This window comes from Pezoporus wallicus, unplaced genomic scaffold (genome assembly GCF_028554395.1).
Source record: "Pezoporus wallicus isolate ANWC-B61680 ecotype Strahan unplaced genomic scaffold, APGP_CSIRO_Pwel_v1 contig_7227, whole genome shotgun sequence".
Taxonomy (NCBI): Eukaryota; Metazoa; Chordata; class Aves; order Psittaciformes; family Psittacidae; genus Pezoporus; species Pezoporus wallicus.
Genome location: NW_026637191.1, coordinates 72,143 through 86,604, shown reverse-complemented (window position 1 = coordinate 86,604; position 14,462 = coordinate 72,143). Strand labels below are relative to the sequence as shown.

At 39.6% G+C, this 14,462-nt stretch overlaps 1 protein-coding gene across 3 annotated transcripts in view; it reads left to right on the top strand.

Moving 5' to 3' along the window:
• Window positions 1-1,973: 1,973 nt before the first annotated feature.
• KLHDC1 (kelch domain containing 1) overlaps window positions 1,974-14,462 on the top strand; it is a 31,081-nt gene continuing 18,592 nt past the window's right edge. For all 3 annotated transcript variants that reach the window (XR_008971504.1, XM_057403829.1, XM_057403828.1), the window contains exons 1-6: window positions 1,974-2,251; window positions 6,145-6,215; window positions 8,739-8,856; window positions 9,797-9,915; window positions 11,691-11,769; window positions 12,640-12,723. Coding sequence is in view for 2 of the 3 variants with exons in the window: in XM_057403829.1 (XP_057259812.1) it covers window positions 2,150-2,251; window positions 6,145-6,215; window positions 8,739-8,856; window positions 9,797-9,915; window positions 11,691-11,769; window positions 12,640-12,723 (573 nt within the window). In the remaining variant the exon portion in view is untranslated. The remainder of the gene's footprint in view (window positions 2,252-6,144; window positions 6,216-8,738; window positions 8,857-9,796; window positions 9,916-11,690; window positions 11,770-12,639; window positions 12,724-14,462) is intronic.

Below are 14,462 nucleotides of genomic sequence, written 5' to 3'. Positions count from 1 at the left end.
TGCATGGATATAAAGATGGATAAAAAAATGTCAGACTATTTTCTATAGTCCATTTGTGACTACATAATTTATAATCACTCCTCATCTGGGAGCAAACTCATGGGTGAAGCTGTATCTACTCTCTTTAGACAAAAAGCTACCATCTGACAAGTCTCAGCAATTTTGGCAAGGAAATATGATCCATTTTTCTTCTCAGGCATGCAGCTAGGTGCAAATTAGGAACCCCCACCTTACGTAAGTTCTTATATTTGCTAAGATTACCACTTTTTTCTTTCAAGAAAATCTGATTTTGACATTTAACTCATGTCTCACCTGGAGAAGGAATGCACCTCATCTAAAAAGCAACCAGGAACATAAAGCATACTCCTACCGCATCCTGCTGTATTTGGGGTTCTGCTAGGTTGCCTGGAGCCTCCCACCAGAGATATAAAAGCATTCCTGCATGAGCTGTAGACTTCTGTTCCACTGGGCCATCTGTCTGGAGCTCTGGAAGCTGTGCCCAGCTCTTCATCTCTGACGCTGGACATCACAGCACTACAGTCATAGCACATGTGGCTTGAGAGCAGAAAGCCAGCCCGGACAGCCTCATGGTTTACAATCAGACAGCATATCTTCCTCATGCCAAAGGTGTATCAATAAAACTGTTTTGTTACATGAAGCACAAAAAATATCTTTTTCATGGCCAACACTGCTTTACTGGCAAAAACATGGGCTGCTGACTTTGCACATCTAAGCTGCTTTCCAAGACATCACATTGTAGTTCTACCTGACCTGTAGATTTACAGATTGACTGTTAGCCACATTTTTCTTAACTATTCCATATGCTTATTCTGGTGTTTTAACCATCATCCCAATGCATCATCATTACATTTCTTCATTCAAATATGACAGGAATAATCAATGTCTTCCCTCCTAGATCCAACAGAGGAAGTGTTATGTCCCACTTTCACAAGAAAATCTTTACAGTTACTTTTCAGTGTCCTTTTACAAGATGCTAAAGTGCTCATTTCTCACATGCTCTACTGCTCTGAAGAGCAGTACCTGATTTTATTTTCATTCATTCCAGCTAGTTCCAGTTCAGCTGGAACTCACTGGGTTGTTGATCTAACAACATAAGAGCTGGAATGGCAGTGTAAGCGGCTTTTGCTTTTCCCAGCCTGCTGTTTAAGAGCAGGCTAATCTATAGGGAAGACTATATAGTTGTGGGAATAACAGGGAGCAGAGATCCCTCAAATAATGGAAAACGCGTGTCTTGTGACATGATGGGAAATGACTCATGGAGATCCCAACATCAGCTTTATCCTGTCAGTTACCTCTACCTCAGCACTGGCCCCAGTACATAGGTACTGCACAGCACCTTTGGTATGCTCAAGTATTCCACCATGCCACAGTATGTAGCTTCTTGCTTAGTCTGCTTCCAGGCTGCAGGTTAGAGGACAGCCCTCACAGCATCAACTCTCTAGGGTGAACAGTTTGAACTCCTATACAGCTGTAATTAACAACAGCTGCTATTTTATTGTTGCTGTTTCTGGCAGGAGCATAACTTGCCTCACCTTTGGTGTTTTGCTGTGGCCGTCTTGAACTACCGCCCATGATGAGATCCAACACTTCTTTCCATTCTTGCATTGGATTTGTGTTTAGGGATTGTATTATTGGTGCTCATTCCCTCCTCTCATAATTTGTTCACAGGCTTCTGCATGGTTTATTAAGCCTTCACGCAGTCTTCCTGCACGCCTCACTGGGCAGATGGCGGCAGCCTGTACCCACACTGCCAGGGCCTCTTCCAGGAGCTGTGCAAGGGCAAACCTAGTGAAGTACATCCACACATCTGCGTTTGCAGCCTGCCCCGGCTGCAGCGCCAAGGGAGCAGGGGGCAGAGGGAAGGCCACGGCCCGCGCGCACAGCTGGGAGGCACGGCGCGCGCCTCCAGCCCCCGCCTGGCAGCTCCGCAGGCGGCGGCGGTGGGACTGAGGGGAAGCCGCCATAACCCCTGCGCCGAGGGGAGGGTGACGCCCCACACTTTGAACCCTCCTAGCTTCCCGTCCGCCTGAGGGAAGCAACCGGCGGAGAAACGCAGCCTCTCCCCGAGGAGGCGGTGGTGGGACGCGAACGCGAGCTGCTGCTGCTTCTTCTTCCTCCTTCTCCTAAGATGGCGGCGGACTCCGCGGAACTGTTCCGCGTGGCCGAGGAGCGGAGCGGCCACTGCGCCGTGGTGGACGGGAACTTTCTCTATGTGTGGGGGGGATACGTGGTAAGGCGGAAGGCGGCGGTCGGAGGGCGCTGAGGGCGAGGACGAGTGGCGGAGGGAAGTTGAGAGGGGCGAAGCGAGAAGCCGCACGGGGGGAGCTGGCCGGAGGAGACCGGGTAGGGAAGCGGAACGGAGAGAGCACCTCAGCACCACGCTGCCTTGCCCCAAGTCGCCCCTTTAGCCGCTGTAACCCCTCGGCGAGCTAGGAGCGGAGCACTGTTTACCTCAGCGCGGGCGCTGATTAGTTGTAGGGGCAGCGCGCCCCGCAGGGGCGGGCGTTTTAAATGGTGGCTGGGGGGCGTGAGGCGCCAGTGGTTGCTCTGAGGAGAGGGGTGCGAGGGAAGGGGGGGTTCCTCTGTGTGCTCCACCCCACCATTTTCTTGTTCCCTTTTTTTAAGTCCTCATAGCTGTCTCCTCCGTTTTCAACTGCCTCCGTCATGGAGCATGTGTTGGGGAATGGCTGGCGGAGCCGGTTTGTTTTCGCATTTCTCACAAACGTGCGGTTCCTTTGTACTCTGGGAACGCTTCTCTCATCTTCCTTCCTCTTTGGGGTGACGGTTATAATTTGCGGCTTTTTTCCCAGTGTGTAATTCCTGTTCTTGTTCCGGAACCCCTGCATTTTTTACCTATTAGTAGTTGTATGTTACGTACAGTGTGCTTTCCTCCTTCGGAAAGCAGTTCTGTCACTTCAAAAATAAGCCTGTGGCAGACTAAGAATACGTTGGGTTTTGTTTTTTTTTCCATTGAAAGATCAGTTCTAGTTTTGGCATGAGTAAATCCTTGTAAATCTTACCTCTGGATGAATTCAGACCAAAAGAGAGCTGTGAGTGATACTACATTAACCACAGGCAGTTCGTTTTACCCAGTGTCTGTGCACATTGGCGCTAAAATGTGAAAGTACTTTGCTTAGTACTACTTGTTTTGGTCAGCATAATGTGTTTCTATTAACATATTCTGTATTCTTCTATCTGTATTTTTCATGGGTTAAGGTAAACTTTCCTATGCAAAGTTTGTCCTTTCGTACTCAAGCAAATAATTCTGTTTGGGGACTCCTGGATTTAGATTTGAAAATACATTATGTGTTATGAGTGTGTGTCGTAACAAAGGGAAGGTTGTTTCTAGGGCTTTCAGGTATTAGTTGTCATTTCCTGAAGCACGTTATAATTTGCTTCCTGGAAGCTGGAATTTTGTTGTTGGTTTGGTTTTGTTTTGTGGGTTGTTTTTTATTTGGTTTTGGTTTGTTGTGTTGGTTTTTGTTTTGTTTGGGGGGTGGTGGTTTGTTTATTTTGTTTGGTTTTTGTGAATTTATATCCATTTATATATATAACTAAAAAAGTTAGACTTCAAAGGTGGGGGAGAGGTGGGCTGCTCATGGAATTTGAGTTGCTCTGGTCCTAAATTCTATGCATTTGACCTTTAAAGGGTTGTGCTGACAGTGACTACTGAAATACTGAAAATACAAGCAGACACTGAATATGGAAATATAAGCCCTCAGCGGTGGGAGGAAGCAGGACAGTAGGGGTTTGCAGGCTGGGTTACCCTGGCATGCTTTCTTCTGCCTACTGGATGGCCAGGCTTGCCCAATACCAAACTAATAAAATTAAGGAACCTTCAGGAGCCTGTAAACTGTTCTCACAGCTTTTCTTCGTTTGGGGGTCTTTGGTAGGTAGTGTTTCTTGTGACTGCTAGTCATGTAAGAATTTGAATACATGTTTTGTAGGGTCAATAAGTTACCCACCTTTAGAGTAAGAATATATTTAAATAATGTGTGTCATTGTGATGTACAGGAAGATTCAGTGTCCTTTTCTGGCCTTAAACTCCATGCAGCCTAAATCACTGGTAATGCTATTTGCCTGTGCTTTGGTCTTTAGAAACTGCGGTTGGACTAGCTAGCATAGTTTTTTCAGTAGTTTCCTAATAAAGGATCCTGGACTCATGGCACAGTCAATGTGTGTTAAGTTTAGCAGATAAACTTTGCAAACGTTTTTAGTAGCTTCATGTATTATTTGTGGAGAGTATTACGAAAATCATGGTTACTCTTTAAGCTGCACTTTACACAAGTAAATGATTTTACATTTTACATGTTGATGGCGGCCTGCTGCCCAGCTAACTTATTTTTGGCATCAGTGTATTTGCTCAGGGCTGGTTCTGTAGCAAATGCTTGACCTCAGACCACTCATGTATCTAAAATTGCGTAAGCCTCTGCACTTTGTAAAAGCTGCAGGCTGCTTGCGACAGCAGAGCCTACCTTATGAAAGGTACCAAGCAGGATGGACTGTATTGAGCATAGTGTGTATGTACCTAGTTGGCACCTTTCAAATTGAGATGTTAATAATAAAAAATCATTTAAAGGCAAGTAATCAATATCGGTAACAAAACTGTTAATGATTAAATTTCATTTTTGTATTTAACTTACTTTCCTCAGTCATTTAATTTTGCTGTGAGCTTTTTTGGTTTGTTGTTGTTTTTTTTTTAATTTTTTTTATTTACTGACTCTGGCTTCTTATTGCCTCCCAGTCTTCCATTTCTTTCTAATGCTAAGACAATAATTAATGGTGTCATTGTTACTCAGCCTGAGTTCTGCTACTGCATTCTTCTGGGCTTCATTCTCCTGTTTATTATTCTTCCTCATCATTACTTTCCAAATTATTTTTCTTTCTTACATGACTTCTGCCTGGGAATCTTCATATATCTTTTTTCCACAGAGGAATTAATTTGCTCTTTAGTGTTATGACATAGGTTAAACTCTTTTGTATTTGTCATTTTGTTCTTTCAAGTTCCTTCCTTCAGTCTCTGCAAGTAACTGAAGGACGTGCCTTTCAGTTACACTTTTCTCTATATATTTCCATTATGCCAAGAATTGCCTCCTAATTAAAAGTGTCTTGCTAAACAAAAAATAATGTGTTTTAATTTCAGAAGCTTTACATTTGGTCTGATTTATGTTGTTGCACATCTTTCTTGGCAAAACCTTAAGTTTGTAAATCTGTGTCTTTAATGAGTAGGCCTGAGGAATTCAGTTCCTTATTTCTAAAATGCATACTTTTTTTCTAACATTCTATTTAGTTGTTGGGTTCTTTACCCATTTGCAAACCAGAGCAAAGTCTTAGTTTCTGTAGAAGATAGAGGGGTTGTGGAATAACGAAAAAAAATCCATCATGTGAAGAACAGCATTAATACTTTGATGCTTGGCTTTGATGTTCTTGCATTTTGAGGTGTGAAGGCTAAGAGTACAGAAAAATTTGCTCAGAATGATCACATCAGTGACTGAAAAAATGCTTCATTTAGAAAACCAGCTTTTTAATAGAGTAGGGAAGTATCTTGGAAACTCTCAAGGTTTGGGGGGTTTGTTTTGTTTGGTTTTTTGTTTTTTGTTTTAAAATTTATAGTCATGTTATAATACTGTTGTGCTACTTTTTAGTAGCACTTGTATGCTTTATAATGACTTAATTGTTCACCTGTGCTTGTTTCTTATTTATACAAATTGGTTACTTGATTCCTATTGCTTTTTGAAATGCTTCTCTCACTGCCTCTGAAACACGAAATTTATATTTTTTATAATCTTTACACCATAAACTGAGTGAATAAAGATAGTATTAACAATCAGCAAAGCTCAGTGACACCAGGAAATGTCTAATAGAGTATTTTTATTAGCTTCAAAAGTGAAAAGCAACTTTTTTGAACTTCTAGCATGAAATTAAAGTATTAGCATTATTGAGCTGCCTGTTTAAAATTGTAATGATCTGAGCAATAATGCTGGGGTATGACTTATGCTCTGGTAGATTTTCTCCTTAAGATTATTCTGTGTCGCTAAGTAGCGTGATTTGGTATTTAATTTTAAAATGTATGGTGTATAATGTATAATATATTTAACATTTGCAATTTTTTTTCTGTTTTAGTCAATTGAAGAAAATGAAGTTTATTTGCCTAATGATGAGCTCTGGATCTATGAAATAGATAGTGGGTTATGGTGAGTTGAATCCTGTGTGTTTAAATAAAATACAAGGTTAATCTTTGCATAGATTACAATTAGCTGCAGTGAAGAGACCTCAGGTACGTGAGTTATTTTTCCTGTTCCCTGAATCTTAAACAGAAGATCTTTAATGTAAAGACTGAAGAACAGACATATGTACTTGTAAATGAACTCTAGGAAACACATTAATTTATTAAGTATAATTGTTTGGAGTTGTTTTTTCTTTTTTTTTTCAACAGAACATTTGAAATTGTGGGCTTAAGGCTCTGATGTTAAAACAGATACATTTTATTCAGGCATTTATTTTGGCTTAGTTCTCCATGCGTTAACCTTTATGGTAAAAGGAATATTTAAACACTGGCTATTTGGGTTCTCAATCTATTTGCAATTACATATTTTTTATTTCTTGTGTTCTGAGTGTATTTGCGTAAATAACTTACAACCTTGCACATCATGAGCCATTTATCCTCACATTTCATTTTATGTTTACTTTTTATTTATTTTATGTTTACATATCATATGTGGGGAGAGAGAACAATACCTCTTTTTAAAGTTTTCCAGTGTTTTCTGTTACAATAATTGCATTCAGTCTGGCAAAGTAGTATCCATCTGGGCTTAAACATGTTTTCTGCCAGCTGTATTTCTGGTCTCCCACTGTTTATGTATTTCTTGCATACCCATATTCAAAGCAACAATTTGGAGGAAAGCAGGGAGGACAGCTAGATCAGGAGGGTGTCTCACAGTATGTAGGAAGTTCCACATCTGTGTGGTGAAGTCACTGATTTCAAAAACAACCATTTGCACATGGTTAGCTGTGAAGTTCTAGCAAGTCTTTTTTAAGATTGTACCCTCACTGAGACTGCAGCTTGCTGCCTGTTTCTCTTGGTGAAAGGTTTGGCAAAAGCAACCTCATACTCTCTTGGTTTTCACCCATGGTGTGCTTGGACCCGTGGTACTGGTACACTTCTTTATGTGGTCACACAGGAAAAGTGATCTGAGTTAAATTTAACTTTTGTTATTCCAGGGTTATTTTTAACCGGGATCTGTTCTTGATCTCGTTCTGTTTGCAGCACAAACAGTTGTACACATACAGTTGAGTGCACAGTATGACATGGAAAGAAGCAGGAATGAGAGAGAGAGCGAGAGAGAGCAGAGAAGGGCAAGGACGGCCAGCCTGTGGCAGTGCTGGTGCCATAACAAAGGTGTTGGGAGCAGTGCCCTGAGCAGCTAGTGATCACTGTTTTCCGTAGGGACAGGTTATATGTGCATTGTTCACAGCTGGTGATTTAGTGCATAAGAAGCTTTTCCTTTTGATAGTTGCCTCCAGTTCTTTTAGGTTGGGGTGAGGTCAAGCATCAGAACTCAAAGTTGTAGGAATCCTTTTCTTCTGTTTAGGTACCAGTAATAGATAATGGAGGCATCTGATCTAGGCACAGATGTACTGGAAGGAGGGAGTGAATGGATTTGACTGAGTCAACAGATGTGGTGATAACAGAGCTGGCAGAGAGAAGGAGAAGTGGAATCAGGCTTTGAAGATGGGAGACAGTGACTGAAGAGGGAGACTGAGTCAAGGACCTGGGTGGAGGACACAAGAGTCATATCAGGTGGAGAGTTGAGAAAAATGTATAGGAATGGCAGGGAAAGGAAGCTTCAACCAAAACCCATGGCGCATAAGCTGGGGCAAGGAATTGGAGTGTCAGCACAGAGACTGGGATTTGGCTGCTGAATCTACAGAGTCGGAAGGTGTGGCGACAAAGTGGAAATCCGAAATAAATCACGTCTTCTGTGCATGTAGGTGTGAGATGGCAGCGCAGGTCCCTATCTTCTGTAGAAATTTGAGATCCTGGGAAAACTGTTTTCAGTGTGGAGTGATGTTTCTAAGCACAGTCTTGGCCTGATGCTCAGCCTCGTGAGTCCAGGAGAAATCGAGTTTAATCTGATAGTTGCGTAGTGCTTGAGATGTGTGATGTTACAATTTACATCATAGGAAGTTGCTGGTTTGTAACTTGAAACTAGCTAGGAAAAGGTTAGGAACTGCTGTTGCTACTGCAGAACAGAGAACTTACTACTAAAACTGGCATTATTGAAGATTTCACAGTGCAGTGGAAAATGCAGGTTTACGAGCAGGGCATGTAAATTATTGAGTATTTCTGACCTTTATTTCTACTTCCGCCTCAGTTTTCCACTTGTAAAATAACAGCAATACCATGTTATCATTTCAGGAATTTTTGGAGTTAATAGTAATTCCAGGTTTTGAATAATTTTTGTTTCAGCTCTTTTTAAGATGGGCTTCAGCTTCAGAAAAATTGAGATGCTTCATAAATGTATGCACAGTATTCACATGGAAGTCTTCCTAAACCACAGGAGGCTGACTTTATGTATTTGCTGTTGTTTCTAGTGCTAGTTATGCCCAAAACTTTTAGCTTTAAGTCTAAAAATCATTAATACACCTGGTTTAGGTTTAACTGTAACAGATGTGAAAGCAGCACTGTAAGGCTTAATGTATGTGCTAAATTGCAGGACAATGCACCTAATGGAAGGAGAGTTACCCACTTCCATGTCAGGAAGCTGTGGGGCAAGCATTAATGGGAAGCTGTACATATTTGGTGGATTTGATGATAAAGGATACAGTAATCGGGTATTGTATTATTTTCTTTCCATTTCATACTGTATTTGAATGAATAATGATGCTGACTTCACTGGTGTTTTGTCTGGTGTACTTTACATTTGAATTAAGGAGAAATTTAAGGAAAAAGCTTTATTTTTGTAGAAAAAGGATACTTTTAAACTGACAAAAATCCTTTAGTTTTTGTATTAAGGTTCAACTCCTTATATTTTTCACTGAATCATAGCTTCAGAGTAAGACCCATTATGTGAAACTTTATATAAAACTGCCAGTGCTTTCCCAATTTAATTTTTTTTTTTTTTAATATGTTGGCAGTCAAAATTGATCTCAGAATATCACTTTTCTTTTTGCTGTTTGATAGTGATTATCTTTCTTATCTATTCAGGTAATAAAGTTAAAATAGAGCTACCAGTTTTCCTTGTAACTGAAGACCGGTGTAAAAAAGTGGATGAAATGAGCCGTTTTGTCATTTAGTGTAAATGAAGTCAGAGTTCAGTCATGACTAGAAAATAACTAAAATGGAGCCTGTAACCAGATCTCAGTTCAGTACCTGGTTCACAGGCCTTGTTGTTTTTGGCACAGTTACCTGGTTAGGTTAGGTGGAACTACTAACAGTTCTGCCAGTAGAACTGAACTGGGAGCTGTTTGTCTTGCAGAAGTATTTTGCAAAGCTTCAGCTGACTCTGGAAGGAGCAGGATATTACTGGCTGAGTGAAGGCAAGGAAACTTGCTGCTGATTTTGACACTTTAAATGTATTCTTGTGATGTATTGGACTCTTCCTGTATGTTGCTACATACTGTAAATTTCACTGTCAGTTTCTTTTGTTTTGGTTTTTGTTTTCAAAGGAATGAGTGTATTCTGGGGGTATTGGGTTGTTCTTTTTGTTGGTGATTTGTGCTGGATTCTTCAACACCATTTATACTGAAAATATTGTAATTTTTTTCTTTTAAGCTTTATTATGTTAATTTGCGAACAAAAAATGGAACCTATAGGTGGAAAAAAATTACAAATTTTAAAGGTCAACCTCCTACACCACGTGACAAGCTTTCCTGCTGGGTGTATAAGGACAGGTAACACATTAAGAATATTTAATATGTGCTAATTGCAGAGACGAAGTACTATAAAGTGAAGAGCACGCAGGTTTGGGATTCATGAAACTTAATTCTTAGCTTGACTTGTTATGGGATTTTATGTAACTCTCCTAACAACTTTCTACCAGAGTTTTCTCATGTGTGAGCTGAATTAATGGTAAGTATAAACCCACTTTAGGGAGAGGGTTAGGAAATTTAGTAAAAGTTTGTGTGATGCTGTGAGACTTCCAATAAAAACCAGTATGCATCTGTTACTCCCGGGTTTAATTTCAACATGTTAAAAAGTCATTATAAAAAGGATGTTGTTTTTTGTTCCATTATATAAGCATTATATTATTACCTGCAATAATATATTTAGTACATTTTCAAAGGTTTTAATAGCCTACAGATGCTGACAGCTGCAAAGCCATTTCAGTGATTATTTTATAAGAACCAAGTCAGCTTAGGTATTTGTGTTGTAAAAGCTATGGAGTGTACTGAGGAAAAATACTTAGCTGAAAATAAATATTCAGATTGTGTTTATTAAATGTCTGGATATGTGGCGTATGTGGTTACAAGTGGCATGTCAGTGATTTACTATAAAAGCTATTGTAAACAAGAATATGATATACAGTGAACACTATAAAATGTAAATTATTTATCTGTTTCTGGAATCCACATCTAAAGAGGTTTTGCATAAATGTATAATGCCTCTCAGTATTCTGTCTTGGGTTTGTAATTCAAATTTAACTGCAAGATGTATGAAATTATATATGTTTGAACAACTTCTTAGCTGTTAATATGAGATTATTCAAAATGTAATTAATCTATTCAGAGTATCATGTAATCTGCATACTGAGAAAATCTCCCGTTTTAGGTGGCAGAGTGTAACCTTTTCATTTAACAACAGTATTTGGGGACAAGCTATGCACCTTTGCAGAAGTATACATTAAAATTTCACAAGATGTGAGTTTGCAGATCAGGATGTCTTGGTGTATTGCACAATGCTTTCAGTAACTCTGTTTCCCCAGGAATGTCAGTCTGGAATGATCTTCACCACCCCAGCATTTCCTTAATTGCCTTCTCCCAAGATCACTAGCAACTATACCAAATATCCTCAAATGTTGAAGTTAAAACTTTAGGAACCATTACTTATGGATGGCCATTTCATGGGTGGAATATTAGGCTGGGAGGTGTGTAACAGTACTTGCAATACATTCAGTAGCACTTAGTTGAAAGAATCTCTTTATAAGTTACAGAAAGACTTCGTGGGTCATAGGCAGTCTGTGGGCAGAACCTTGGGAACATTTGTTGTGAAAAGATGTATACGGAAGGCTAACAAAGGCAGGAGGAGCACAGGAATTTCAACAGAAAAGGGCAGGAATTCTAGCAAAAGCTTAGGCATGTCACAGTCTTGTGTGTTGTGTGTCAGTTGGAGACTTGTGACTGAAAATGTGACTGTAATAAGTTTGTCAATGAAGGAATAGAGAATAGGGACTCTTGAGTAGGATAGAGAATAGGTACTCTTCTTAAGTAGTCTCCTTCGTAGTTTATGTGGATTTCTGTCAGGCTTGTTGAGGAGCGTAGCTGTTAATCTTCATCTCAGTAAGGACTGCTAGGTAATTAGGTGCAATATGAGATATTTTAAGTTGTTTATATTATTAATATACAGTATAGTAGGTAATAAAAATTTGAAATAAATTATTACAGTTTATTAATTTGAATGTTATTTACAAAGCAGCCAACTGAACATATTTTTATTGTTGTTCTTTCAGGCTAATATATTTTGGTGGTTATGGCTGTAGGAAGCATAATGAACTGAGTGATTGTTTTGATGTCCATGATGCTTTTTGGGTAAGAGAGTTGTCACAATTCAGAGTGCTTTGTGCTTTCTGATTGTAAGTATGAAAATCTGACTGATTTTTTTTTTTTATTTGTAGCAGAAATGCAAATTAAGAAGCTTCTACTTCAGATTTGAAATTTCAGCTATGCCATGGTGGGAGCCGTTGGCTATTCAGTGTATTCCAAGTAGCCAGTGCTAAGCTTTGAGTTCAGTGAAACAAAATGCTCTTAAAGCAGAATCAAAGGCAGTATTTTAATTCTGAAGATATATTTTAAATACAGAACTTCCAGAAAATGTTAGAATTAATTTCCTTGAAGTAACAGTAGGGAATGTACAGGTTCACAAGTCTTAACTGACAAATACTTTCAGTTAAGTTCTTTTAATTTGTTATCCAGAGTAAATGCCAATACTTTGAGATGTCTGAATTAGCTGGTTTCCTAAAAAGATTTCTTACAGTTAATAGAAAGGAGACTGAATACAATATTTAGTGACAGGAATTAATAAGAAAAACATATGCATTCAGGGGAGTATAGATCCTTACATCAAATGTTAAATACTGACTTAAAGAAATGTATTACTTTGTACAATTATTTATTTCTTAGTATGCTACACACAAAATTAGAAGGTAGAATTTGTCTCCTGCAGTTCATTATGTTGGTGCCAAAAGCCCATTTGTCATCAGCCCTAAAATTCCTGAATACTGTTGTCCTCTAACTAGACTTGAGCTGCTGCATCATTATGAAAAATACTAACATGTTTCTTTTAATAAAATTGTGCATTTTCTGTTTGATGGATCACTACTGGGTCTGTATCCAATAAGCACAAAGATTTTAAAATAAAATACACTTATTTTTAATTTTTAAACTTTTTTTTTTTTTTAGGAAGGACAGATATTCTGGGGATGGCACAACGATGTTCATGTTTTTGATACAACCACACAAACTTGGTCTCAACCAGCAATTAGAGTGAGTGTGTTTGTCTGGTCTTTTGACACAGTTGTGATTTTACTGCATTTTCAGTAGTTACTGTGCTCTAGAGGTTGATGTTGGGGAAAAGCAGCCCAGAAAGCCAACGGTATCCTGGGCTGTATCAAAAGGAGCATGACTAGCAGGTCGAAGGAGGTGATCCTGCCCCTCTACTCTGCTCTTGTGAGACCTCACTTGGAGTATTGTGTACAGTTCTGATATCCTCAACATAAAAAGGACATGGAACTGTTGGAACAAGTGCAGAGGAGGGCCACAAGGATGATCAGGGGACTGGAGCGCCTCCTATATGGAGATAGGCTGAGAAAGTTGGGGCTATTCAGCCTGGAGAAGAGAAGGCTGCGTGGAGACCTCATAGCAGCCTTCCAGTATCTGAAGGGGGCTTATAAGGATGCTGGGGAGGGACTATTCGTTAGGGACTGTAGTGATAGGACAAGGGATAATGGGTTAAAACTTAAACGGGGGAAGCTTAGATTGGATATAAGGAAGAAGTTCTTTCCTGTTAGGGTGGTGAGGCACTGGAATGAGCTGCCCAGGGAAGCTGTGAATGCTCCATCCCTGGCAGTGTTCAGAGCCAGGTTGCATAGAGCCTTGGGTGGCATGGTTTAGTGTGAGGTGTCCCTGCCCATGGCAGGGGGAATTGGAACGAGATGGTCTTAAGGTCCTTGCTAACGCTAACTATTCTATGATTCTATGAAAAGTAATTTGAATATGCTTAGTGTTGTTCATGCTTATAACATGAAACAGGGGGACACTCAATGCCTCTGCAAGGTGAAAAATTCAGAACTAGTATGAATTTCTCTTTTCCCCACAGAATGTTATCAGATATGTTTTTTTTCTATAAAGTGGTTCTAATGCAAAAAAACCCAGTTGTAACCTTCAGAAAAGTTATTAGAAATCTGGACACATTAGAGGATGATACAGTATTCTGTATCTAGGGGATAATTTTGAGATAAAGCTTTGTATTTAAGCTTTAAGACTACTGTTGGGAATATAAAATTACTGTCAGCAGTCCATTATTGGAAAGACAAGGAACTGGAATACTCCAGGAAAACATTTAGTAGGAATACTGGAGTGGGGCTGAGGAACAGGGTGTGGAGGTGGTGTAGCTCCTCACAAAGCAAGCTCAGGTCCTGCAGAAATGAATTATGATTATACCAACTTTGGGTATCTTTATAGGCTCTATATTCATCCTGCCTCACATCTACCCAAGGGTTCTGGAATGAAGCAAAGGTCTACGGGGAGCTTGTGGTAGAAATGAATGAATGGTTTTAAGAGTGCCAAACTGAGGTTAACAAACCCCATCTCTCTGAACTGTTTTTATATAAAGCCATTTGGATGCCTGTATCTCTGTATAATTAATCTGCAACATGGATAAGCTATCATAGATAACAGACAGTTGACCACATGAGAGATTAAAGTCTGTCAGGGGATTTCTTCCGTTCTGGTGCTTCCCCCTTTTCATAAAGCTGCAAGGTCAGTGTGGAGGATAGTATTTTGGGCTGAAAGAACAATAGTGGTCTTGAAATCTAGTTTCCCTTGGCTCACTATTCGATTTTCACAGGCTTACAGAAGGCATGGGGTGAGAGAGAGTAAACTTGCTGTATTGCTAGTTAGACCTTCAGTTTTTTTCCTTTTGGCATAAAGATACGTGTTTAGTATGCTTGTTATTTTGAGCATTGTATATAAGGAGTTGTTGTATTTCCTTCAGGAGTTAATGT